Below are 25,495 nucleotides of genomic sequence, written 5' to 3' on the forward strand. Positions count from 1 at the left end.
CCGCATCCGGCTCTGTGGTGACAGCTTTCTCAGAGCCTGCAGCCTGCTTTGGATTCTGTGTCTCCTCTCTCTCTGCCCCTCCCTGGCTCATGCTCTGTCTCTCTCTGTCTCTCAAAAATAAATACATGTAAAAAAAAAAAAAAAAAAAAAGAATAGCAATGGGAGCCAGATGTGAGGAGGCTTCCCAGCCAGACTGGGATACATTTCTTGACAAGGTATCATTTGTGTGTGTGTGTGTGTGTGTGTGTGTGTGTGTGTGTGTGTGTGTTAACACACCTGAACTTCTGGGAAATAAGATGCAATCTTACCACCACTCTGAGAGTCTGAGAATGTTAGGAGGAGTTGTAAACACAAGGAGATCTGCCCTAAAGGACAGACTAAAAAAGATATCAAATAGGTTTATACTTGCTTTCAGATGTGGTTTCTTCTTGTTCATTTGTCTTCTTCCCCAAAGTTGGCTGAGTCTGGGGCCTAAAATCTGAGGAGGTGTGGATATGGTCTTCATTTTCCTACTTTAGCTAAGGTCACATCTCTTCCAGCACCAGGAAGAGTGGAGATAGTACTTATATTTGAGAGTGGGAAGGGGAAATTTACATTTGGGGCCAACTGAGTCCCAAACTACTACGACTGCTGAAAAAAACACATTTTACCATTTGAGCAACCAAACTCTACTTAAGTGATGGCCAGCGAAGCATTTCCATTTCTGACATGTTCCAAAGGACAGGGAGAGTGACAACAAAACAGAGAAACAGAACTCACCCCTACCTAAGTATCCCGCCAGAAGAAAGATCTGTCCCCTACTGTAGTGCCTAACTAGTGAATACAGATACAATATGCCGCTGAGCTTTTAAAAATATAATAAACAATTAAAAAAAACAGGTTTGTAGACTGCTTGCCAGAAAGGCTCCTTTCTCGAAGCATTGCAACTAATTCTTGTGCAATTAAGATAGTGATCCCAGACATACACTAACCCTGACATGTAGCTGATGGTAAGCTGCAGAACAGATTCATGCAAACTCTTGATACCAGGAGAGATGACAAGTGCTAGGAAGCAGGGAAACCCATATATTAGTGCCTTCGTGATTTAACATTTTCTAGTATTTACACAACTAGTGGTCCCACAAGCCCCTTATCATATACACCTTTCTATTAAGATCTGATTATAATTTTTAAGGCTTAGGAAGGGAAGAGGGTTTCCTGTTTATTTTCTATGGAAAGAAATGGAAGAGCAAAAGTGAAGACTGAAGGCCAGGTTGCTAAGTCCTTTAAGCCTGTGACTTCCTGTAGCCCTCAGAGTGTTAGTTCCATCTGTCAAATGTCTACTCTGGCACAGAAAAGCTATTTAAAGTGTTGGTGCTATTGTGATTAGGGCAGATCAGCTGGAAAGGATGGTATTTTTAGCTCCCAGCTAGACCCAGGGTGTTGAATCAGAAGGCACTAAACCTGGAAACATACTGTTAATAGAGCCCTCAGGACTGGAGGGAAATGTAAAGGCCAGGCCACTCCAGACTTTGGGGTGGATGCAGAGGAAAAGCTAGAAAGGATTAGTTGCAGGAAGTGGTCTTGCAGATTAGCAGTGATTTAGTGTGGGAAAATGATGGCCTTGGCCTCCTGAAGAAAACAAAAGTGGCTGTTTTTCCTTCCACTCCATATGCTGTGCTGCCATAAGGCAGTATGTCACCGAAAAACCAATTCGCTGGTATTTGGAGCACCCAAGGCAGTGAGGAACTGGCATGAAGCCATGGCAGAATTGATCAAAACTGAATTTGCTCTGAGAAATTGTGCCAGGCTACAGCAGAGGACACAGCCCCACTGGGAGAAAGGCCAGACATCTCTTCCTTGGCAAGATCATAAATGTACACTAAGGTGCAGTAAGGATTCAGAACTCCAATCTGGATGTAGGGGGATCTTTTATTTTGGCAGGCCAGACTAAAACCATCAGTCATCCAAACTTCTTTTTCTTTTTTTTTTTGAAAAACCATTTCCCTTTCGTACTGGATGTCTGAAACCAAACCTTTCCAATTACTCTGGCCTTTCTTTGTTCCCTATAGGCCAGTGTTTCCCAGATCATGCTCAAGGAACACTGGTGTTGGGGCGTCTGGCTGGCTCGGTCTGTGGAGCAGGTGACTCTTGATCTCGGGGTTGTGAGTTCGAGCCTCTATACTGGGTGTAGAGATTAAAATTAAATCTCAAAAAAAAAAAAAAAAAGGAACACTGGTGTTCCACAGGATGTTAATAAGCGTGTTGTGATTTTAAATTTTTTTTTTCAACGTTTATTTATTTTTGGGACAGAGAGAGACAGAGCATGAACGGGCGAGGGGCAGAGAGAGAGGGAGACACAGAATCGGAAACAGGCTCCAGGCTCTGAGCCATCAGCCCAGAGCCCGACGCGGGGCTCGAACTCACGGACCGCGAGATCGTGACCTGGCTGAAGTCGGACGCTTAACCGACTGCGCCACCCAGGCGCCCCATGCGTGTTGTGATTTTAAATTCCATGGTCAATAAATTCAGTTAACCTTGAGTTAAACAGGTTTCCACAACGGTGGGCTCCTCAGCTTTTATGTGTGCTCACATGCAATGGCAACTTCTAGTAGAGGCCCATCATGCACTGCCTTTTGCAGCTGTAACCACAGAACCCCCTTTTTTCTTTGAGACACAAATGTTCTCAGGACAATAATATATGAAATGCTGCCATAGGACCAACTACCGCAAGAGTGACTTGAACGAAGGGTGTCTTCTAAGCTGGGTAGGAGTGCTTCTTCAACATGATCTGCTTTGGTTCTCACCATGAGCCACTGTGGATTCTGCACCTGACAGCTTCCTGCAGCACAGCTTCTGCCACGGAAGGCTACCCAAGCCCCTACACTCATGAAATGAGGCTTGTGGTAGCTGACCGTGAGCCTCAGAGAGGACAGGTAACACCGTCATCTACCTAGAATATGGCACCAAAAGCACCTCAACTGGATTATGATTTTTAAAACAATTTTTTTTTAACATTTATTTATTTTTGAGAGACCGAGCATGAACAGGAGAGGAGCAGAGGAGGAGGGAGACACAGAATCCGAAGCAGGCTCCGGACTCTGAGCTGTCTGCACAGAGCCTGATGTGGGGCTCGAATTTGGGAATGGAGAGATCGTGACCTGAACTGAAGTCGGATGCTTGACCAACTGAGCCACCCAGGTGCCTCTGGATTATGACTTTTTATGAAAATGTAGCAAAAACTTTAGTTTTGTTTAATACATACATAACCAGTCAGGGTGAGAAACCTAGATCAAGACTACATTAGGAAGAAGGCAGATGTTGTGGTGTTCCTGAAGAGAATCAACTACATAGTTATTACAATGGAAATTATAGAAGACTATCTCCTTAGACACTTCGTCAAAGGTTCAGGAGCAGCCCCATAAGAGAAGATCTGTCTGAACACAGAGGATGAATACATATATCGTAGAGCCCCAAAAGACAAAAGTTAAAAAGAAAAGGTAGGAATGAGAGAAGACAGTGAGTTTCTCACCCTTCTCTGTACTCCCATACTGCCCCTTTCTCCCACTGCTGTGCTGCAGCTATGGTGGGACAGCCACTGAAAACCCCATGTGCAAACCACTGACAAATGAGGAGGAAATAGATAAAAGGAGGAGGAGAAGGTACCAAGCACCAAGGCTCATTTTCATTCAAACTTAGAAAGCTTTGTGCTAACCTCAAAAAAAAAGAGCGACTGCCAGGGCGTCTGGGTGGCTCCGTCGATTAAGCATCTGACTCTTGGTTTCGGCTCAGGTCACGATCTCACAGTTCATGAGTTTGAGCCCTGCATCAGGCTCTGTGCTGGTAGCGCAGAGCCTGCTTGGGATTCTCTCTCTCTCCCTCTCTCTGTACCTCCCCTGCTCATTTGTTCTCTCTCTCTCTCTCTCAAAATAAATAAACGTTAAAAAAAAAAAAAGAGCGCCTGGGACCAAGGCAGGACACTGCAAAGCTCAGGGCCCCTTCCAACTCCTCAGGAAACTTCCGTGAGACAAGCCCTATCAAGACCTAGGGAATAATACAGCTGTATGGTTTCTCCTCTTTGGGTTCCTGCTTTGATGTTCTATTGCAGTAATAAAATTAACTACAGAAGGGCCTGGGGCTTTTTAATGGTGATTACAGAGGTTAGTATCATCATATGAAAGTTGATACAACTCAAGAAAAAAAGCTAATTTAATCAATTATGATGTATTTTTGTTTAATTACAATCACAAGATTCTGCACAAGGATCTTAGAAAGTCACCTTTCTTCCAATACTGAAGGTTGATACAAAAGGAGAAACAGTCCTTTTAATCCTTGGGAGAGTGTATATCCTCAAATGCCACTTCAATTACTTGAGGCTTACAGGGGGATGTGCAAGAGACATGACTAACACATGTTCAACTGCTAAAGAACTGGGTGGATGGGCCCATTCTAGTTTGTGAAATCTGTTAGCTTGTGAATGACGTAGTACCCTGCATAAAAACATCTCAAGTTTTTAAAGAGAAGTTTACAAAGTCAAATACCTAGCATATAGCCACCAGAAACAAGTAGATGTGGAAAGCAGAGGTAATTAAAAACAAATTTTTCAAGTACCTAATTTGATTTATTAAGCTGCACAAGAAATTCAGAGTCATTACTCACCAGCATTTAAATGACATTCCTTAATCTGAAACTGAAGTTCATTTTCGTTGGGAATATCCTTCCATGTTGCGAGGAAGACCTGGCGTTCTGTGTGGGGAAGCAGAGGGAAGGGGAGGATGTGTAGTCTGCCAATATTCCGATTTCTGATGCCTTAACCACTTCTCTTCAGGAGTGCTGGCTCTTACAACACAGCCAGGAGCGGCCAAGACCCAGAGCCAGTCCTCAGCTGTGCAAACACTCCACACCGATCAATCTCACATCACTGGAAAAAGTCTACATCCAGGATTCAGCGCTGGCTCCACTGCTCTCCTGTTTCATGACTTTGGGTAAGTCTTGTGATCTTTCTGACCCTTAATCTCATCATATGTAATTACATCTATCCTGCCTACCCAAAGAGCCATTTTAAGAATCAAATCAATTAAGTACCAATACAATTAATATGTACCAGTATAAGTGAGTGTTATTAGGTGGTGGTTTCTTAAGTAAGGGAAGACAGAAATGTCAACAACCACATGAGGAGTACTAATGGTTTATTGCAAATTACTGAATTCTTATTTTGAGACAGTAAGAACTTAGTATAGGGCTAAGTGCTAAATCTGCATATATTATCTCATCAAGTCTTTACAATAACTACTTCCGCTTTGCAAACTTGGAAACTGAAACTCAGGAAAGTTAAGCACCTTGCCACAACCACACAGCTAACAAACAGCGAAGGTGAGATTCAAATCCACATCTCCTTGTCACCAAACCACTTACTCTGTGCTGGAGTGACCGGATTATTCAGAAAACCGGCACTATGATAGAGAGAACAACAGCAAGGCAAGATCAACTGTGACTCAGGAGAATAAATATAATTAGTAAGCATTAGGCCTTTAAAACAGGCTTACCCTCCCCCCCCACCTTTTTTTTTTTTTTTCAATCTTAAAAAAACTTCTGGGCTATACTCTGTCTGACATTCAGAGGAAGGGCAAAGGTATATTTGGCAGAAGGACAGGAGGACGTACTTACCCATTTTGCCATCTTCTACAAAAAGCACATTGAGTGGGATGAGGCAGCTGAAGTAGAAGACATCAATATTGTTTTTCACAGCCACCTGCCAAGAAAGTATCGAGGGAAAATCAGGACATCATAGGAAGCCAGGTAGGAGGGAAAGAACAGTATGTGTCTAGAAATATATCGCTCTATTTCCTTCCTCTTACAGACAGTGCAGGACTTCCCAAATCAAGACATACCAGCCCATACACTGCAAAGCACATCCCTTACTCATTCCACTGTCAGAGCCCTGGACAACCCGCAACTCTACCTCTTTCCAGAAGGAGCCCTGGAGGGGATAAATTGAAGGCGTCAAGTTCTGCACCCAGAATAAACTATTCAGTTATTGTTTGTTTCCATGGTTATTAACAGTAGTAGCTTCTGCTCCCACTTACTAAGTACTATTAATGATATTATTTCTAATCCTCATTGTTATTATCCCAAAGTAGGTGTCACTCCCCGCTCATCTGACAGATGAGGAACTGAGGTTCCGAAAGATTAAGTAACATCCAGGGTCACACTGCTAGTGCACAGACGTAGCAGGCTCAAAAGCAAATCTGACTCCAAACCTTTACTTTTTCCTCATTCCAAAGTAACTGGTGCCAGACAGCACTACCCACCCCCCATCACCTTTCTAGATACAAGTTTTAAAGTTTTTCTTTTATAAAATCTTCTTTCTTAAGCCCTATGGTTGGAAAAAGCTTGCTGGTCAAACACTGCTAAATCTGAGGACCAGAAGAAGGAAAAGACTTACAGCAAGCAAAGAAATGAGTTTTCTTGTCACAATACAAGCTCCTGATTTAGGGAGGCTGTTGAATTCTACCACAGCCTGTTGTTCAATTCAGAGCATGCTGTTTATATTTCTAAAAAGCTACAACAAGTACTTTTATTCAGGGGTGACACTGATTGGTGTATATATTCAGAAACAGGCAGGTTCCACTGCAGCAGATGACAAAAACCACATACTGTAAGATGGGAGAGGAGGAGGAGAACTGCTCTAAACCACCACTTCCCACTGGTTTCAGTCACTAGTAACTTTCCCATCTATGCTCTTGGCACGGCAGGAAAACAGTCCTCTGGGTAAGTCCTATAATCAGTAACCATGCCTATTTCTCTTTCCTTTTGTTCTAAACAAATAAACTTAAAAAAAAAAGGGGGGGGGGCTTATCTAGCACCCCTCCTTCACTCCTTTGGGGCAAATGTCCAAACTTCAACAGCGTATCTAGCTCTTTATCAAACCTTTGGCCACGAGATATAAATATCCTCTTTTCAAGTTTTTCCAGTTCTTTTACATTTATCATCAACTCAACTCCCCCAGCTTAAATAATACCTTTACTTCCTCTCCATAATTTGGTTATGTCTACTTGACACTGTCTTTCTCTTCTCTCTCTCCCAGAAGAACCCATCAAATTACTTTCTTTGTAACTTGTGCTTTTCAATTACCAATCCCCTAGGAGTTTCTGACCTATATCACATAATCTGATGCCCCAAATGCTGAGACAGCAGGATTCTAAAAAAGCTAGAGTCTAGTAAATGTAAGCAGAGTAACCTCAGGAAAGAGGACCACAGACATTTACATGTACTAGAGTACCACTTGAAAAGATTTATACCAGTTGTGGGCTGCTGGGAAAGAGGTATTTTCTAAATCATCTGGTACTCAGCAATGAGACAACTCTTACTTCAAATAAGGGCATCAAGAAGATCCTGAGGTAGTGTCGGGCTCTGTAAATGGTATTTATTTAGAAGGGAAAACTGAGGTGGGCTAGTGTGGGTTATAGAAAAGTCTTATGAGAAATGTGAGTGATTATCATTACTATCATCTTTGAATATAAAGCAGTCATATTTCACAATGTGCCACTCATTCAAACATTTATTAGTGTTTACTATATCCCAAGCATTTGAAATAGAAGGAAGAATACAGAAAATATAATCTTTGTCCTCCAGGGGATAACATTAGTGGTTCTTTTTTTTTCAACATTTATTTATTTTTGGGACAGAGAGAGATAGAGCATGAACTGGGGAGGGGCAGAGAGAGAGGGAGACACAGAATCGGAAACAGGCTCCAGGCTCCGAGCCATCAGCCCAGAGCCTGACGCGGGGCTCGAACTCACGGACCGCGAGATCGTGACCTGGCTGAAGTCGGACGCTTAACCGACTGCGCCACCCAGGCGCCCCACATTAGTGGTTCTTAACCAGACATATTAGAATCATCTGGAGAGATTTTTCAAAACAGAAGCCAAGGCTTCATCCTATGTAAATAACAATCTCAATCTGAAGCCTGGCGTGGTCTAGTTTGGAAAAAGTTCCTAGGAAGACCAAGCAGAGAAGCAATTAATTTCAAACAGTGTCACCTAAGGAGTCTGAATAAGCTTGCAAGTATCTTATTCTTCTGAGGGAATCCTTCTAATTGGAGCCTTTAAACAATGGAAAAGACATGAAAAGCTCCTCTAGGTCAGTAGTGCTAAACCATTCTACCTCGGGGACCCCCTTGAAAACAGATAAAAGTCACGGACCCTCTTCCTGAAAAACATACACGCAACATTTTGACATACAATTTCAGGGATTTCAGGACACCCTGAATACTATCCTGGGACTTCTGCTCTAGAATAATTCTGAGAAGCTGGGACACCCAGATCAGAGGCAGCAGACACAGTGGTGGTTCAGAACGTGGACTTGGGAACCAGACCTGACCACCTGATTTCAAATTCTGACTCTGTCCAATTACTAGCTGTTGTGACTTTGGGCAAGGAGTACTCAGCTCAGTGTCCTGTCCACAGATGAAGATAATGGTGCTGAATGCATGGATTGTTAAGAGAATAGTGAGTGAGTACTGATGAAGTACTTAGAATGGTGCCTGGCTTACAGTAAGTAAGCTAACAAGTGTCTGTGAAAGAAAAAATCCCTCTTCTTTCATCCTCTTTTTATTCAGAATTTTTATTCAGAATTTTCATATAAAGGATAACCATACTAGACTCAAGCAAAAACTTACACATGCTCAAATGTAGTACTACCGCTATGCTAAAAAGAGATCAGAAGAGATTTAAAAAAAAAAAAAAAGGCATATTAGCAAACTGTTAGCTTAATGATTCTTCTTGCTACTGTGCCCTTAGTAAAATCTCTCTTTATGGGATCCACAGCACAGGTCACTCTGGAGGAGGCACTTCCCCTCTTACATTAGCTTTTCAGACTCTGTATTTGGTAGCTCCCAGTTTTACTCTCGGCTACTGCATCCATTCAAGAGTATATGGTTCTCTTGGATCTGACCCCTGCGTACCTCCTCTCCAGCCTATTTCCTTAACTTCAACCATATCAAAATTACTTCTTGTTCTCCAAACACTGAAACTCATAGCTCTGTGCCTTTTTACATATTGTTCTTCCTGCTTAATATATTCCCCTGAAGCTTCAGCTGTCTGAAAAATATCTCTTGTTGTTGTTGTTGTTGTTTTGAGAGAGGGCGCAAATGAGGGAGGGGCAGAGAGGGAGAAAGAGAAGTGGGGCCTGTACTAACCTGATTAAGGGCTCAAACTCAAGAACCGTGAGATCATGACCTGAGCAAAGTCCGATGCTTAACCAACTGAGCCACCCAGGTGTCCCAATACCTATTTAATCTGAAGATTCAGTTCAAGTTTAAGATTTCTCAGGAAAACTCTAATCCCTCTCCACACACCCAGTGCATACACTTCCACCATAACATAACAGTTTACATCTGCCTCCCTCATAATATAATGAGCTCCTTGAGGGCAGGGGCTCTATCATTGACATGCCCACGGCTCAATAAATATTTGTTGCATGAAATTAAGGGGAAGATGTTGAGCAAATGGAATGAAACATTCATTTCCCAACTTTTTCTACCTCTGTTATCATCTGTATGCCTAACATAATCCCATTAACATCTACTGTTAGGTATACTGGTACTCAGTGAGGCAGGGACAGGTGGATGATAGATAAAAGCTCTTTTTGTTTGAAATCACTGAGCTAGAAGAACATCTATATGCTAAGAATAACATAGGGAGTAAATCACAACCCAAATACTAGATTCTCCAAGGATGACATGCCAATCACTCTTTAGGCATTGAGGCCAAAAAGAATCAAGGGAAAAACACAGTATGAAGCCAGCTCAGTTCCAATCCGGATGGCAGCTACTCTTAAACAGAACCTTAAAGAGGATAATACTGATTGCTTTAGACAGCTTTCTTATTTTGAAATTCACCATCCCAACATATACAGGATAGGAAGGCATAATCCTGACAAGCTGAAGAACTACTTTCCGAGAGCTTTAATATCAATACCTAGCTTGCGTATGGGAAATCAGTTACAACATATATCCCAACTGCCTTAGTATCTTTACTTGGATAACTAATTATCTCAAACTGAACATGTCTAAAACCAATTTCTTGATCTCCCCTCCCCATCCCTAAACAGTAAATAGAAATACCACAAAGCCTTCTAATAGTCTCCCTGTTTCTGCACCTGCCTCCTCCACCCCCTGTAACACCCCAGTCTATTCTCAACACAGCAGCCACAGAGTTCTTAAAATGTGGGTCAGCTCATAAATACCTCTCTGCTCAAACCTCCAATGACTTCCCATCTCACTAAGAATAAAAACCAAAGTTACGAATGCTTATAATCTGATGCCTATTACCTCTCTGATATTATGTGCTGTGACTCTCTCCTTGCTAGCTCCATGTCAGCCACAGGGGCCTGCTGTTTTCTCTGGCACAGAATAGGCACTCTCCTATCTTATGGCTTTGTGCATTTGCTGTATCTTCTGTCCGGAATTCTCTTCCTCCAAAAATCTGCATGGCTTATTCCCGCCTCCTTTAGGTCTTTGCTTTAATCAAATATTATCTTTCCACGTAGGTCTTCCACGATCAATGTATTTATAAAATTACACCACCAAGGTGTAATTACACCACCCCAGGACTGCCTATCCCAATCTCTGCTTTATTTTTCTCCAATGCCTTCATCTGACATACTATTTTACTTATTTGTTGGTTTACTCACTGCCTGTCCCCGTGCCACACATACCCCGCCCTGCAGCAGAATGGAAATGCTATGAGAGGAGGGGTTTTGTCTTATTTACGAAACTGTTCTCAGTTTCTAGAACAGTGACTGGTACAGACTGAGTACTCAGTAAGAATACCAACTGTAAAATGTACTACTCAAAGTACCTGAAAACCATTTAGGTTTAGACAAGATATAAACTTGGTCTAAAGTTTCCAAAAGGACAGTACTTCTCAAGTTTTTTATATTGTATTTCCCTTAACAGAAGAGGAAAGTATGGACATATATACCAGGGTGGAAGTAGAAGGAAGGGTCAGGATTGGGGGTAGATGATGAAGTAGCCCATCATAAGAACAAAATTTCTCTGAAGTTCCACACTATTCCATAATGCATCTGTATGTTTTAATATGAAAATGTGTTTTCTCCCTTTACTTTTGAGTAAAACTGATGCTCCAGAAAATGTCCCATGTGTATTCTTCACTTCAAGTACCTCCTAGCAGTGTGTTTAAAAATTGTGGATCATGACCAAATGATGCTTCTTAAGATTAAGATAGTGGGTTGAAACTTGTATAAAATAATAAAACAGGGGTGCCTGGATGGCTCAGTCAGTTAAATGTTAGACTCTTGATTTAAGCTCAGGTCATGATTCACAGTTGTGAGATCGAGCCCCGTGTCAGTCTCTGCACTGAGCATGGAGCCTGCCTGAGATCGATTCTCTCTCTCTCTCCCTCTCTGCCCCTCCTCCGCTCACACGCTGGCTTTCTCTCTCAAAATAAAAATTTATCTAAAATAAATTAAAAAATAAAACAGGATGGAAAATATTATAGTGCATCTTATGTTTCCCAAACTGTTTTGGTTTTACGTATGCAGTGTGTGTGTGTGTGTGTGTGTGTGTGTGTGTGTACAGAAACTGTATTTCTTACTGTAAATGTCAATCAAAAAAGTATAAAAGCCATGAATACTCACATGCTATGTAAAAAGCAAGCAGTGAGGAAGTGGATTCAACGGACAAAGGAACAGAGTGCATACCTCAAGCTGCTCTGAGGACGCCTAAAGCAGATCACAGATGGCACCAAAGAGCAGATTACCTAATCTTCTGTGCCTCTGCCCTGTCACGTGCAGCGTGTGACCATAACAATATCAACTTGCCTTTCAGGGACATCAATAGGAGGAGCAAAAAGAAATGATTATGAGGCAGTTGGAAAACACAAAAGCGGGCTATAAATGTTTAATAATAATAATGATTTTCAAAAGTTACTTTCAGTGAAAGTGCAGCCTGTCAGCTTCGGCCTGTAAGTAGCAATTAGTTTCCTTCCATAGTATAGGAAGCCTGCTGCGGTAGCTGAAGCCTCTTTATGGTGCACAGCTGGAGACAAGCAGGCTAAATTAATATTCTAACCTCGTTCCAGTGTACTCAAAAGTACTATAAAAAGGTACGAGATGAACTCAGTCTGAACTCTGGTAAATGCAGCCTCTCACCAGAGATAACCGCAGGAGGCAGGGCCACAAGAAAAACCCAGGCAAGTGGCACACAGCTCACCTCTGAAGAGTAGATCATCTACTCTTTCATGACGTCACTTGTGACCTTTCCAAGTCTCTGAAGAATATTTTTTTTTCTTTCATTCCTCCTCTCCATTTAGATTTTGGAAAGAGTATTTGCAGGCTGGTCCAAGCTAGGACCAGGCAGTGACGCCAACCATCTCCAGTTCTCTGAGGAATGATGATTCAGATGTGTTTTAAGTGCCACACCACCTAGTCAACAGATCCTGAGGGAATGGCTCTGAGTGACAGGTTTTTAATGGCACATACTCCAACTGTGTGATGTATGTCATCTGAGACTCAATCTGCTAGCTGCTGGACTTCCCACCTGTACTTCTGCATCTCTGGTCAATGCCCCCCAAATATCTACCATCTGTAGTATAAAATATGGTCTTCCATTTCAAATCCTGTGGACCAATAAGTTGAGAATCCTGAGAAATTGAAGTTTAAAGTTTAAAAGAAATTACAGCTAAAAACAGCAGAAGTAATCACGAAACCTGCCACCGAAAGTGTCAATTTACTTTCCTTCTGATGCTAATCATATTTGAACTTGACCAGCATCTTTAGTTTACTTCCAAGACTGAGATTCCAATCTTGTTGGAGTCTCTATATATTCTTTCTCACTCCACCAACAAATCAGATGGGATTACACAGCAGCCGAGAAGCCCTCGAACGGTACCAACCTGCTGCCTATCGTAGATAAAAGCCAGACTTGTTCACTCTCAAACAGTTAGGATTTTCTCATTGTTAAGAGTGCGTGGACAGTGGGACTCTGTACAGAGAAAATTCGACAGGTTCCCCTCCTCCTGATATAAGCAGTGGCTCCATGTCTGTAATTTACTCCAGGGCAACAACATGGCACTTCAGCATTTGAAGGTTCCATGACCAAAGAGCTCTTAGAAGGGAAAGGAAAGCTCTGAACAGACCCCCAGATGATCTCTTAAACTGTAAACCCTCTTCTAGAAGAGCATTATAATCACTGGGTTTTAGAAAGGCAAGGAGATCCTAAGAGCCAAGCTCTCTTAGTAGGCCGTTTTGAGAGGAGGTAAAAAGAAACCAAAAGGACCCTGACTCCTCCTATGGTCCCCATCCTGTCATGAGATCTGCTTAATTTCCATCTCAAAAAACTCCCAAAGAGTTTATACCACGAATTAGAATGCAGGCCAACTTAATATCTCTAGAACACCAAAGAGAAGGTTAAGATTGTAAAGTGGCATGTGGGGCGCCTGGGTGGCTCTGTCAGTGGAGTGTCTGACTCTTGATTTCGGCTCAGGTCATAATCTCGTGGTCATGAGATTGAGGCCTGGGTCAGGCTCACACTGGGTGTGCAGCCTGCTTGGGATTCTCTCTCTCTCTCCCTCCCTCTCTCTGCCCCTCAAAATAAATTTAAAAAAAAAGAGGGAAGGAAGGAAGGAAGGAAGGAAGGAAGGAAGGAAGGAAGGAAGGAAGGAAGGAAGATAGATTAATTGTAAAGTGGTATGGATAGATCGTGAGTTCATGACCTGAGCTAAACTCAGGAGTCCGATGCTCAACTGAGCCACCCCTAACCACCCCTAGACTGTTTTGAGTATTTGAATAAATTGTTACCTCGCAAAGAATTGAGCAATGAGATACAATGAATATCCACTGGCAAAAGATAATCATTTTCCGCTCTTAAAATTTGTCTCCTTCTAGCTTTGTGTCTATCACAATTATGAAAAAGACAGGTTTCTTTCTGGTCTTACAGTAAAAAGGGAATTGCTCAGCTCTAATTCTTACCAGGCATCCAAATGATTTTGGTTTTCTCTGAGGCTCTAAGACACTTACAGAGCACCCTTGAGCCTCCAAAGTTACTCTGAAAATATTATCCAAAATAGTCTTAGGCAATTAGGATAACAGTTTAATAAATAGTTGCGTAGTGGCAATTTATTTTAAAGTGGCACACAGACATAGGTTAGCAACAGAAAACGTTCTCCAAATATTTGAATAGAAATACGTTCTATTTTCCTTGTTATCTCCAACCTTGGAATTGGGGTCCATTAATGTACTGTGATTTTGCCCTTTCAAATATTGATGAACAGAGTAAAGAAGCAATAGCTTCCAATGTTTGCTTTGCCTACTTGGAAGAAAATGAATTTGTACTCGTAGTCCTCTGATTAAAATTGAAAGGTGTCCCAGACGCAGTCAATGAGGAAAGGCAGGGCTAGATCACACAGGGCCCTAGAGACAACTGCTGGGCTTTTGGCTTTTCTGCTTAGAAAAAAATATCAACACAAGTTCTTTCAGACAGGCGATGTATACCTGAGTAGAACAGGGCAATGGTACAGCAAAAATTAAGCCGCTATCGAAACTCTGATAGGACCACACCTATATGGAGAAGGTCACTGGAGAGGGCAGCTGTGCACAAGGAACCTGGATAAGGGAAAATAATGCTAAGATACACTGAAGCTCTTGGGAGTTTCCCGGTTTTTTTTTTTTAAAGGTTATTTATTTTTGAGGTGGGGGGAGGGAGGCGCAGAGAGACAGGGGGACAGAAGATCCAAAGAGGGCTCCATGCTGACAGCAGAGACTGATGCGGGGCTTGAACTTGGCGAACCATGAGATCATGACCTGAGTTGAATTCAGGACATTAACCGACTGAACCACCCAGGTGCTCCCTAGCTTCCTTATTTTAAAGAAGTTTTAGATGTCAGGCAAAATAAATCAGAAACTTACAGCAAATGTGTGTGTGATCTCTTCCTGCCAACACAGAACTCACCTGCCATACCATACTGACCAATCTGGTTACTATCCAGAAACCTCTATTACAAACCCCAAATTCTCTCTTCCTCCAGCAGTCTACAACAGAATGACTCTATACAGTTTCAGTTGCCAGAAACAGCTAGCAACATTCTCACAGGCCTTTCAGCCTGCCTGACAGTTCCCCAAATCCTAAAGTCTTACCTTAAACAGATTCTGCCAGATCTATATAGGTTCTAGGCACCCATCTCTCTCCCTCCTTTGTTTGCTAGGTCTAGCTGATGTGACCTTGATTGTAGCTGTCGCATCTCGGAATACTATTTGCTGTAACAGCATGAACTGTTTGCTATGTAGGGCTTACTGTTAAATTTAAAAAATACATTTAATACATATTGTACTGAATCACAAAATGGTGAAAACAAGACTAGTAAACCACCAGTTAAAGTGATTAGATATTCCACACCCCAGTCTGATATGTCATAAGACAGAAGACCCAATGGAAATGCACAGACCTCAATGAATGAACATTACTCATTAAAAAAAAAAATGTTTTTAATGTTTATCTACTTGACAGAGAGAGAGAGAGAGAGAGAGAGAGGGAGAGAGAGAGGGAGAGAGAGAGAGAGAGAGGGAGGGAGAGAGAATGAATGGGGGAGGAGCAGAGAGAGAAAGGGAGACACAGAATTCAAAGCAGGCTCCAGGCTCTGAGCTGTCAGCACAGAGCCCCATGTGGGGCTCTAAACCACGGATTGTGAGATCATCACCTGAGCTGAAGTCGGATGCTCAACTCATTGAGCCACGCAGGAGCCCCGAACATTACTCAGTTTTAAATCTTGGGGTAAAAGTGATCTAGAATGAAACTAGGTTCTAGATAATAAACATACAGTCTCAGATTAGTTAGCAGCAAGTCAGAAATCAAAGGGGTTCATAGGTGTGCATATGTTCTGCCCGGTATATTATCTAATCTTAACATGGACAAAAGGAGGGCATATAGTTTTCAAGATGACTGGACACATGGACAGGCCGCCATGCACAGATGCTGGCTCTGAGCAGTTTTACTGGGGAAACAGGTCACACATAGAAGGACAGAAATTATTGTGAAGGCATGAGCTATGGAATTGAGAAGTTTTGTGCTTTCAGCCTTCCAATTCCTTTAATGGCTTCTGGAAAGGAATGTTACCAAACCAAGGAGCACCATTTATTCACACACTTTTCAAAAATGGTTAAATACTATTTCCCTTGGTCTCCAAACTGTAACTGATTCTAAGTACATTCACCAGTGTCTCTATTTCTAACCAATTTTTTCTACTTAAAATTAGAAGAATAAAACTGGCATCTACTTGCAGTGCACACAAATAAATGTCCTTCCATAAATTTAGGCTTTCCTCAAGTGGACTGAAAGGGAAATGAGTTCAGACTGACAGATTTTCAGGCCCTATGAACCTTGATTCAGACAGAAACTTGTTCTATAAAACCACAAGCTGCAGAACTAGGATCTACAGACAGAATTTAAAGGAAGACATGTTTTAGTCAATATAAATAACTTTCTAACTTAAGATGGAATGGGCCATTCTAGGGTAGTAAATCACTACTAGTATTCATGTAGATGTTGAGATACCATTACTGCTAATATAGGGTAAACTCCATCAGAAATAGAGTTTGAAGTTTTATTTTCAAGGTACATGGACCTCAATACCATGAAGCCAATGCTTAACTCCTACATAAAAATTGTAAATAAAGCAAATTCTTTTATCTCAATGAACATGATGTTACGGCAAAATATAAGAGAGTAAATATGAATGAGGGCAGGATATGGCTCTTGAGTGGGCTTCAATCCAGCTCAGAAAAATCAGAGTAAACTCTCTTTAATTCCAACCCACAACGTACTGTATGGCTTTGCATAAATTATCAGCCATAATGAGAACATAGGGACTAGAAAGAGGTGCCTACTCTTTACTCGGAATTCAAAGTCCCCTACTGCATAAAGATCACATTGTTAAATCTACTTTCTAATTATTTATCAAACCAAAGCCACAAAATTGATTCTATTTTTCATCATCAACTCCTAACTTACCATCATGATATAAAGATGGCTGGGATTTTAATAGATGAAAACCCACAAATCATTTTTATTACCACTTTAGAACTACCTTATGAAATTCATTTTTTGCTGAAGATCTGCAGCATGGGCTTCAGCTACTTGAGTAATCTGATCTGAGAGACCCTTCTTTATGAGGAACTAGGTCACAAGCTTGGGTGTTTTCAGAACTGAATTCTGAATTTCAGGAACAACTGTGTCCTGCCACTGATGCCAGATTTATGATGCATTGGACCACCTCTGCTTATCTGGGTACAGAATTCCTGGCTACTGCTTATGGGTGGTTATTCAAGCAGGGCAGTTGCTATTAATAAGTATATCCTAAAAGGGAGTCCCATAAGCCAGTTGTTGAGTGCTGATTATTATAGAAAGACAAAAGATATTGCCTAGTAGAGTCAAGGTACATGGACCAAGGTACATGATTATCTTGATGAAAAGGATAAGGAGTATTCTCAGTAAGGATAACCTAGTAAAAAAGCAATATCTAGTATGTAAGATAGTCTAATTTCTCAGATGAGACATGAAAAATGAATCAAATTTGAAGCAGCAAAGGGGCACCTGGGTGACTCAGTCAGTTAAGCATCCGACTTTGGCTCAGGTCATGATCTCACGGTTTGTGAGTTTGACACCCGTGTTGGGCTCTGTGCTGACAGCTCAGAGCCTGGAGCCTGCTTTGGATTCTGTGTCTTCCTCTCTCTCTGTTCCTCCCCTTCTTGCACTCTGTCTCTCTCAAAAATAAATAAAGATTAGAAAAAAAAATTGAAGCAGCAATCACAGAAAGTAATTTTCTCTTCTCTTTGGTAGTAAAATGTTTTCATTTTCATAACCAAGACTCCATGACCTACATATTGTTAATGGAACATTTCAGGTTCCGTCCTGTCTACAGAGGTTATTTTCAGCATTGGATCTATCTGTCCGGCCTGGGAACCTCTTATAGTTCCCATAAAATCCACCACTTCAAGGACTCAACAGCTATTCAAGCAGCATGTAGCCCCATAAAAGCAATCAGCATGCAGAGTCCTCAATTGTGGATCCTGGAAGACCAAAGAAGTTTTTTAACACTGAACTTGTTTGGCTTGCACGATAGTCAAGAAAAATCAGCAAATGCCAAGCTGGTTAGCTTCATTTGATGGAAGCTGCTGAAAAGGTCTTCCATTTGGAAGCATTTACCAGTTTTTTTGGTACAATAGCTACAGCTATGGGCTTTCTGAGTGTGAACTGACATATGTAAGCCATGAAATATCAGGGACAGGCACCATCTGCAACTGATTGTCTCACAGGCTGGAACTGCAATGTAGGAGTAGCAAGGGACAGAATTTTCTCAGGGCCATACACTGGCGCAAAAAAAAAAAAACAAAAAAAAAACAAAAAAACAACCCTTTTGGCTGACAAAGATCTTAAAGATATGAATAAATAGGACTGTAAGATTGTGTTCTCTGGAGCTAGGATCTTCAGCACATTCTCCCCTAATCACTCCAAGGGTAAAATGAATAGAAGTTGTTTTAGAACAGACATTCAAAGAAAAAAAACCAGAGACATTTTCCCTAATTAGTATTCATTCTGCTATCAAACAATGCTTATGTAGGGTTTAAAAGCAATAGGTTGATAACAAAAACCATATATAGGTTTACCCCCAAGGCTCGTAATTGTAACTACTATAGAAAGAAGAATTTTTATAAAGGTGTTCAGACTTTCAGGTAAAAACAACAGACTGAAAATTACAAATTTTCTTTCTCCTGGAAGAAATTCTGTCATAATTAAAGAAAAAAAATTAAAGGTATAAATTATAAAGACTGGGGAGCAATAAAATCTCGGTAGTGTAAAATACATGCATTAGCAACACCACCACAGAATTCTCAAAGGCTCAGGACTGGCAACACCTCTAGAAATGTATGGAGGGGACTGTGGATAGACGGTGTTAAAAGAAACAGGCTTAAGGTGCTGTTGGGAGTCTGACATCCCCACCACCATTCTAAGCTACCTTAGGCCCTCAACCCTTGCGAAAAACTAAAGATTAATTCTTTAATAGGGGTGATGAATTCAGCGCATTTATGCATAATGAATGCTGAGACTCTTCAGCCATCTTTCCTAATTTAGCTTCCAGAATGCTGGCAGAAAGCCTTTATATTCTAGACAAGAGAGTCAAAGATAATTTCTGGAAGAATTAAGCCAGCCCAAGAAAAAAGATGTGGAAGTACTGACATAGAGGATTCCAGCTGCCCTCAGTGATGAATAAACTGGTGGTCCAGCCCTGGATCTCCTGGTTTAGAAAGCCATACTCTGATCCTCCTGTGGCCTCCCTGCAACCAATGGATAGAAAAATTCTCAGGACCAAAGAGATATGCGCAGACAGAACATACAGAATTTCCTGGCAGACAGACCCAACACTGTTTCCAGGGCCTGTTTGAGAGACTTCTATCACTTTTGCTGAGGGTCAGTAAGCATACCCTTAGGCCCAAGGGATGGCCAAAGGGTAGAGATGGGATGAAGGAGGGTATGGTGTGAAACAGGCTTCTCCAGTTGTACTTCTGAGTGGACGAATAGGGAATTTTAGCCAAGAACCAAATGGAAATCCTAGAATTAAAAAGTATGTTATCTGAGAAGAAAATTATACTGCATGAAGTAATAGAAGATTGTAGCCTACAGAAGAAAGAGTCAGTAGACTTGAAAACAGATCAATAGAAATTATTCAATCTGAAGAACAGAGAAAAATGATAAAAAGAACAGCCTCAATGATTTGAGGGACGATATTAAGTGGTCTAACATTTGTATAGCTGGAGTGCCAAAGGGAGGAGACACACAATGGGGCAGGAAAACTTTGAAGAAATGATGGCAAATTTGGGAGAAACAATCAACTTACAGACCCAAGACAATCAATTAACCCCTAACCAGATAAATATAAGGAAAACACTTCGGTACGTAATGGTTGAAATGTGGCTAATCCATCTGAGGAAATGAAAATTTTATTTTATTTAATTTTATTTCAATTTAAAAAGCCACATGTGGCTAGTGGCTACCTTACTGAACACTGTAGCTAAAGAGAGTTATGAGAGGAGGGCCTGCGTGGCTTGGGATGGACTGGGTGGTTAAGCATCCAACTTCGGCTCAAGTCATGATCTCATGGCTTGTAAGTTTGAGCCCCGTGTCAGGCTCTGTGCTGACAGCTCAGAGCCTGGAGCCTGCTTCGGATTCTGTGTCTCCCTCACTCTCTGCCCCTACCCTGTTTGCTCTCCCCCTCTCTCAAAATAAGTACACATTAAAGAGAGTTATGAGATATCAAGCCATCATAATATGTGCACTTTACTGATTCAAACAAACAGTAATGAGAAAAACAAAAAGGTTAAGGTGCTGAGATAATTAGAAACCTGAACACTGGGTATTTGACGTTAAGGAATTCTTGTTAATTTTTTAATGTGAACAAGTTACTGTGGTTATATTTTTTAAAAAGAGACTCTTCTTTTTAAAGTTATATACTGAAATATTTACAGATGAAATGCTATGTCGATATTTTCTCAAAATAATATGGAGTAGGGCTGGGGATAGGGGTATAGATGAAACAATATTAACTGTGGATTGATAATTACTGAATGACAGGTATGGCATACATATCATTACACTATTCTGTTTACTTTTTTGTAATGTTAACAATTTTCCATAAAAAGTTTTTAGAAAGTAAAGCAAAATGAGAAAGAGATGGAAAATAGGAGGAGAAAACAGGGATTTTCCCTTAAGGGTCAACATCTAAATGGCAAGCAAATAATGGGAGATCTATAAAAGTTAAAAAACAAACAAACAAACAAACAAACAAACAAACAAACAAACAACCACCCAGAATTTGGGCTTCAAGTTTCCACTTCGAAAAAGTCCAATGAGTACCTGGTACAATGGGTGAAAAGGGACTCATACCTCTTCAGGCACATCACTGTTAACTTTCAGAACATGACGGATAAAGAATAATACAAGTTGTCAATAAGAAACAACAGCGCAGAATTAGAATGGCATCACACTAGGAGGAAAGTGATTTGTAACCTAGAATGTTATACAGTAATTGTCAAAAAGTATAAAAACACCGTAAAACACGTGAAACTTTAAAACCTTTATTCTCCACATACCATTCTCGGAAGCTACTGGAGGATGTTTTCCATCAAAATGAGGGAGTAAACAAAGAAAAGAAAAATACAGTAAGGAGACCCAACATAGAAGAGAGGTGAAGGCAATGAACCGTGGAATAGCGATGAAGGGAGTTCCCAGGATCACAGCCATGTTTCACACATAAAAGAAAACCAGTCCAGAATGGAGCAAGTCAGAAAACTCCAGAGGGGACCCTCAATAAAGTGAAAAGTGATAAACTGTGTTTGAAGGCTCTGACTTCATTGGAAGTTGGGACTGAATTATAGTTAAAAACACAAAAAACTGGGGCACCTGGTTGGCTCAGTCAGTTGAGTATCTGACTCCTGATTTTGGCTCAGGTCATGATCTCAAGGTTTGTGGGATCAAGCCCCACGCTGGAATCTGCTTTGCGCAGAGCCTACTTGGGATTCTCTCTCTCCCCCTCTCTCTCTGCCCCTCCCCTGCTCATGCACAGGCTCTCTCAAAATACGTAAACTTAAAAATTAAGCAAACAAGAAGAGACAGGTATTAACAGGTAAGCATGCAACTAACTACTTATAAAAAGTTTTATGGAGAAAAAAATAATTATCCTTTATAGCTCTGCTCTGAAGTACAGCAATAATAATGTAAACACTGGGCTCTGATTAAAGCAAATTCTGAGCTAGCAGAATAGGAGGGAAAATAGAAGGAGAGGAAATTGGCATGAAGATAATGTCAGTGAGTGGGGAAAGATGTACAGGAACACCTAAAATGGAAAAATTCAGAAGTCACAATACAAGCATGTTATTCAGACATAGAGAAGTAAATGCAAAAGGTATCAACTGAAAGAGGCGAGAAGGATGGACTCTGGAAAGAGAAATTGGGGGTCATGTCGGGGCGAGAAGGCTGGAGACTGGGTTTTTCTTAATTAACTATAGAACCAGTTGACTCTTTAAACGGTTTTTATAACCCTGACAAAATGAAAACTTGAAAGAATGGTGCTACCAATGATCCCATAAGAGTTTATAGCCCAGTGGGAAGGGAAGCCAAGCAGCTGTGAGAACTCTGTAGCATCTGTGCAAAGACCAGAATGAATACATGTGACGCTGTAAGTCTATTGTCTTTTTGCAGACACTGACTTGAAGCAGTAGCCTGCCGGGTGTCAAGTTTGAAGAAGTATATTGGGAAAATGTTTCTAAGCAACTAACACAGATGAAATGAAGGTCAAGGATGTCAGAGAAGACTCATTTAGAAATAATTCATTTAGACATTTGCTAGTGTTTTGGTTTCATTTAAATAGAGGGAATCAAGTCTCTTTTTCTTTTTTTTTTTTTAATTTTTTTTATAGATTTATTTATTTTTGAGAGACAGAGTGAGACAAAGTGAGAGTGGGGGAGGGGCAGAGAGAGAGGGAGACACAGGATTGGAAACAGGCTCCAGGCTCTGAGCTGTCAGCACAGAGGCTGATGCGGGGCTTGAGCCCACAGACTGTGAGATCATGACCAGAGACGAAGTCAGACACCCAACCGACTGAGCCACCCACGCGCCCCAAGTCTCTTTTTCAAAGAATTGTATGATATAAGTAAACTCAAAAGATCCCAGCAGAGGCAAGCTAAACTTTACTTTGTGTAATACTTATAAGTTGGATTCATGAAGGTTTTAACAACATCAGTGCAGTAGGAGACATTTTCTAGGCTCACACCTCTACTAGGTATTTAATTCTTGTCTCTAAGGTATAATCTATTTTACATTTTAGGAGGGAACAGTGTCTTTTCAACCTTTCAATAGTGTTTCAGACAGGCTGTAAGTAAGTAGTCTGATGAGCATTACAATGAAAAGTTTTTGTACTAAGTGCTACATTAAGTTCTGGCAGCTGGGTTTATTTGTCCTATATATTGATATCAAATCAGCCAAAATAGTTAAACCCACACTGCATTCAAAATTTCGTTTCCTCCAACCCCAAACGTTTTTTCTTTCCGATTTTATAGTCTAAAGTGTAGAAAAGTACTAATTTTCCTACATGAGTTCTTGAATTTAAACACTTATGCAAATATAATGTTTAAATGTCAATCAATTTTTATCTGGCTTTATCCTAGATCTTCATGATCTAAATTTGTTGGAGTTAATACTGGATTCTTTTTGTTCATACTGGGGCAAGGGCAGAATGGAAGCTGAAATCTACAGAAACCCACCCACCTTAAAACTAGCCATAACTTTCAACTCCCACCAGCAGACATTAAATAGAGCTGCTCATAGGGAAAAAAGTTTTTCTCTTTTAAGTTTTTACTTATCTTCTCCACTGGGAAATGCCAATTAATGAGAAAACAGCGATAATTATGACATCCGTGAAGGAAGAGAACCATGGAGAAAACTCCAACAATAAGTACTTGACTACAGATGTAAGTTTTTTTCTTTTCTCCTAGAGAAAGCTGAGATGCTTTGTTATACTCTACTTAGATGGAAACTTTTTAAATGTTTGCTTCTTATAACTTCAGGTTTGCAAAAACAAATACTTATTAAGTCCTAATCAACACTTTTGAGGGAGGGATTTGGACTAAGAATCAACTGCTCTTATGAGGGTTCGTTATTCCAGATGTTCATTTCACTGAATGAAAAATGGAAATACAAATAGGAAAGTAAACAGACATTCATTTCTTTATTGTTTCCTTTTTGTTCTAAGAGCAGAAAATTTGCCCTGGTTTCTGTGACCCAAATTCCCTATCCTACTCCTAAAGTAAAGCATTCTTGCTGACTGTCCTCAAATATTATGCTGGAGGCTCTATGGGCCAACAGGAGGTTAGGTCTCAATGGAAAGGGAACAGATGGAGATTTGGGTTAGTTCCTTACTTCAGGATTCTGTGCTGGAAAAGCCCCTTAACACACTGCTCTCGTCATAGTAACAGCCAGCTCCATCTGCACAGTAAGTCTTGTTTTGTTCTTCCAGTCTGAGCCAAGTTCTATCATGACTCACTCATCTTTGCTCTGAATCATTATACCCTTTACTGAGAAAGAGGCATCAACTAACTGTGGCACTGAGGTAGTGAACCTGCGAACAGGCTTGGTGCGCTGGTATTTAAATTACAGAAGAACATGGGTTTTAACTCCAAGTAATTCTGCTGCTGGTGTCTCAGTAGTAGGTCTCACACTGGTGTTTCCAGAAACACTGAGCAATGCTATCTCACCTGTTCTGACTGGGAAGTGGAAGGTTGATATTTTTCTTTCATCATTTCCAACATATTTTATATTTTTAGTCTCATCCAGACTATTCATTTCAAGTTCTTGGTGGAAGAGGAATACTTGTCCTCTGCTTTGTTGTGACTTCTGTCTCTCACAGTACACCTTTCCCTCTTTTTATGGTTCAATTTGTGAACTCATTGTCAACAGACAGTTTCTTTTCAGGTGGGAGTCCTGATGGCCCTGAAGTTTAGAGCTCTTGCAAAATGATTGCTTTGTATTTGCTTCTGCCAGGAACCCTGGGTTTCACCAGTCCTGGGCCAATGTTACATTCATTTATTGGTTTGGAGAACACTTCACCAAATAGCTTTTATATTTGGACTACACGCCCGTATATTACGCCATGTATAGCAAAATACTGTGCCATGGATTTGTCGTAAGAGGGCACCCAGAACGCTGGTCAGAGAGATACTTTTCCATCACCTGCCTTAGTGGAAACACTTTTCCCAGTCCCCTTTCACTGAGGGAGTTCCCTTTCCAGGGTATCAGCTCTGTGCAGAGATCAGCTAGAGCTCCCCATCTCCGGTGGGCCCAACCAAGACTGTCTCTCTTGTCCTTGTGGGCATTTACAAATCCCCAACACCTAGGGCTTATATCTGTATTAATAACCCTTCAACAGTGCCACACTTTAGCTTACAAGCTTACTACTGTGCCTTCATGTTTCTTTAACTCCAGAAGGCTTATATTTCAAAGAGAAATTCAAAACAGATGAAAACTGAATGAAACTCAGCTAGTACTTAAGCATTCTAAAAAATTCAGTATTTTCAAGATTGAGAGGCTCTTGTAGACCTGCTAAAGTTCTGAGCTTCTGTAAGATGCTACTTAGCATAGTTATGTGCTAATGGGGGGGGGTGTCTTTAAATCCAGATAACTATATTTGGGTTGTGTGCTCAAAGATAACCTCTATATAAATCTCTACTGAAATTTTTTCTCATATAAATGACAAATTCACTACAAAAGTCTTAAGAAAAAAAGTTTGTAAATAAGATCTTAAAAAGTTTCTAAATGTTTGTTGAGCAAAATAATGAATAACTTCCTATGTCAATGTAGGACTTTTTTAAAAAATCTGTTTTTATGTTTAAACTCCAGGGGCTCCTGAGTGGCTCAGTCAGTTGGGTGGCCAACTTTGGCTCAGGTCATGAT

General features: G+C 40.8%; 1 protein-coding gene across 4 annotated transcripts in view; it reads right to left on the reverse strand.

The window, feature by feature from the left end:
- Positions 1–25,495, reverse strand: part of AP2B1 (adaptor related protein complex 2 subunit beta 1) — a 127,717-nt gene that overhangs the window by 9,569 nt on the left and 92,653 nt on the right. For all 4 annotated transcript variants that reach the window (XM_040455189.1, XM_040455190.1, XM_040455188.1 and 1 more), the window contains 2 exons: positions 5,647–5,731; positions 4,639–4,725 (listed from right to left, as the gene is read on the reverse strand). In XM_040455189.1, coding sequence (XP_040311123.1) covers positions 4,639–4,725; positions 5,647–5,731 — 172 coding nt within the window. The remainder of the gene's footprint in view (positions 1–4,638; positions 4,726–5,646; positions 5,732–25,495) is intronic.

Source organism: Herpailurus yagouaroundi, unplaced genomic scaffold (assembly GCF_014898765.1).
Source record: "Herpailurus yagouaroundi ecotype Mexico unplaced genomic scaffold, PumYag 215, whole genome shotgun sequence".
Taxonomy (NCBI): domain Eukaryota; kingdom Metazoa; phylum Chordata; class Mammalia; order Carnivora; family Felidae; genus Herpailurus; species Herpailurus yagouaroundi.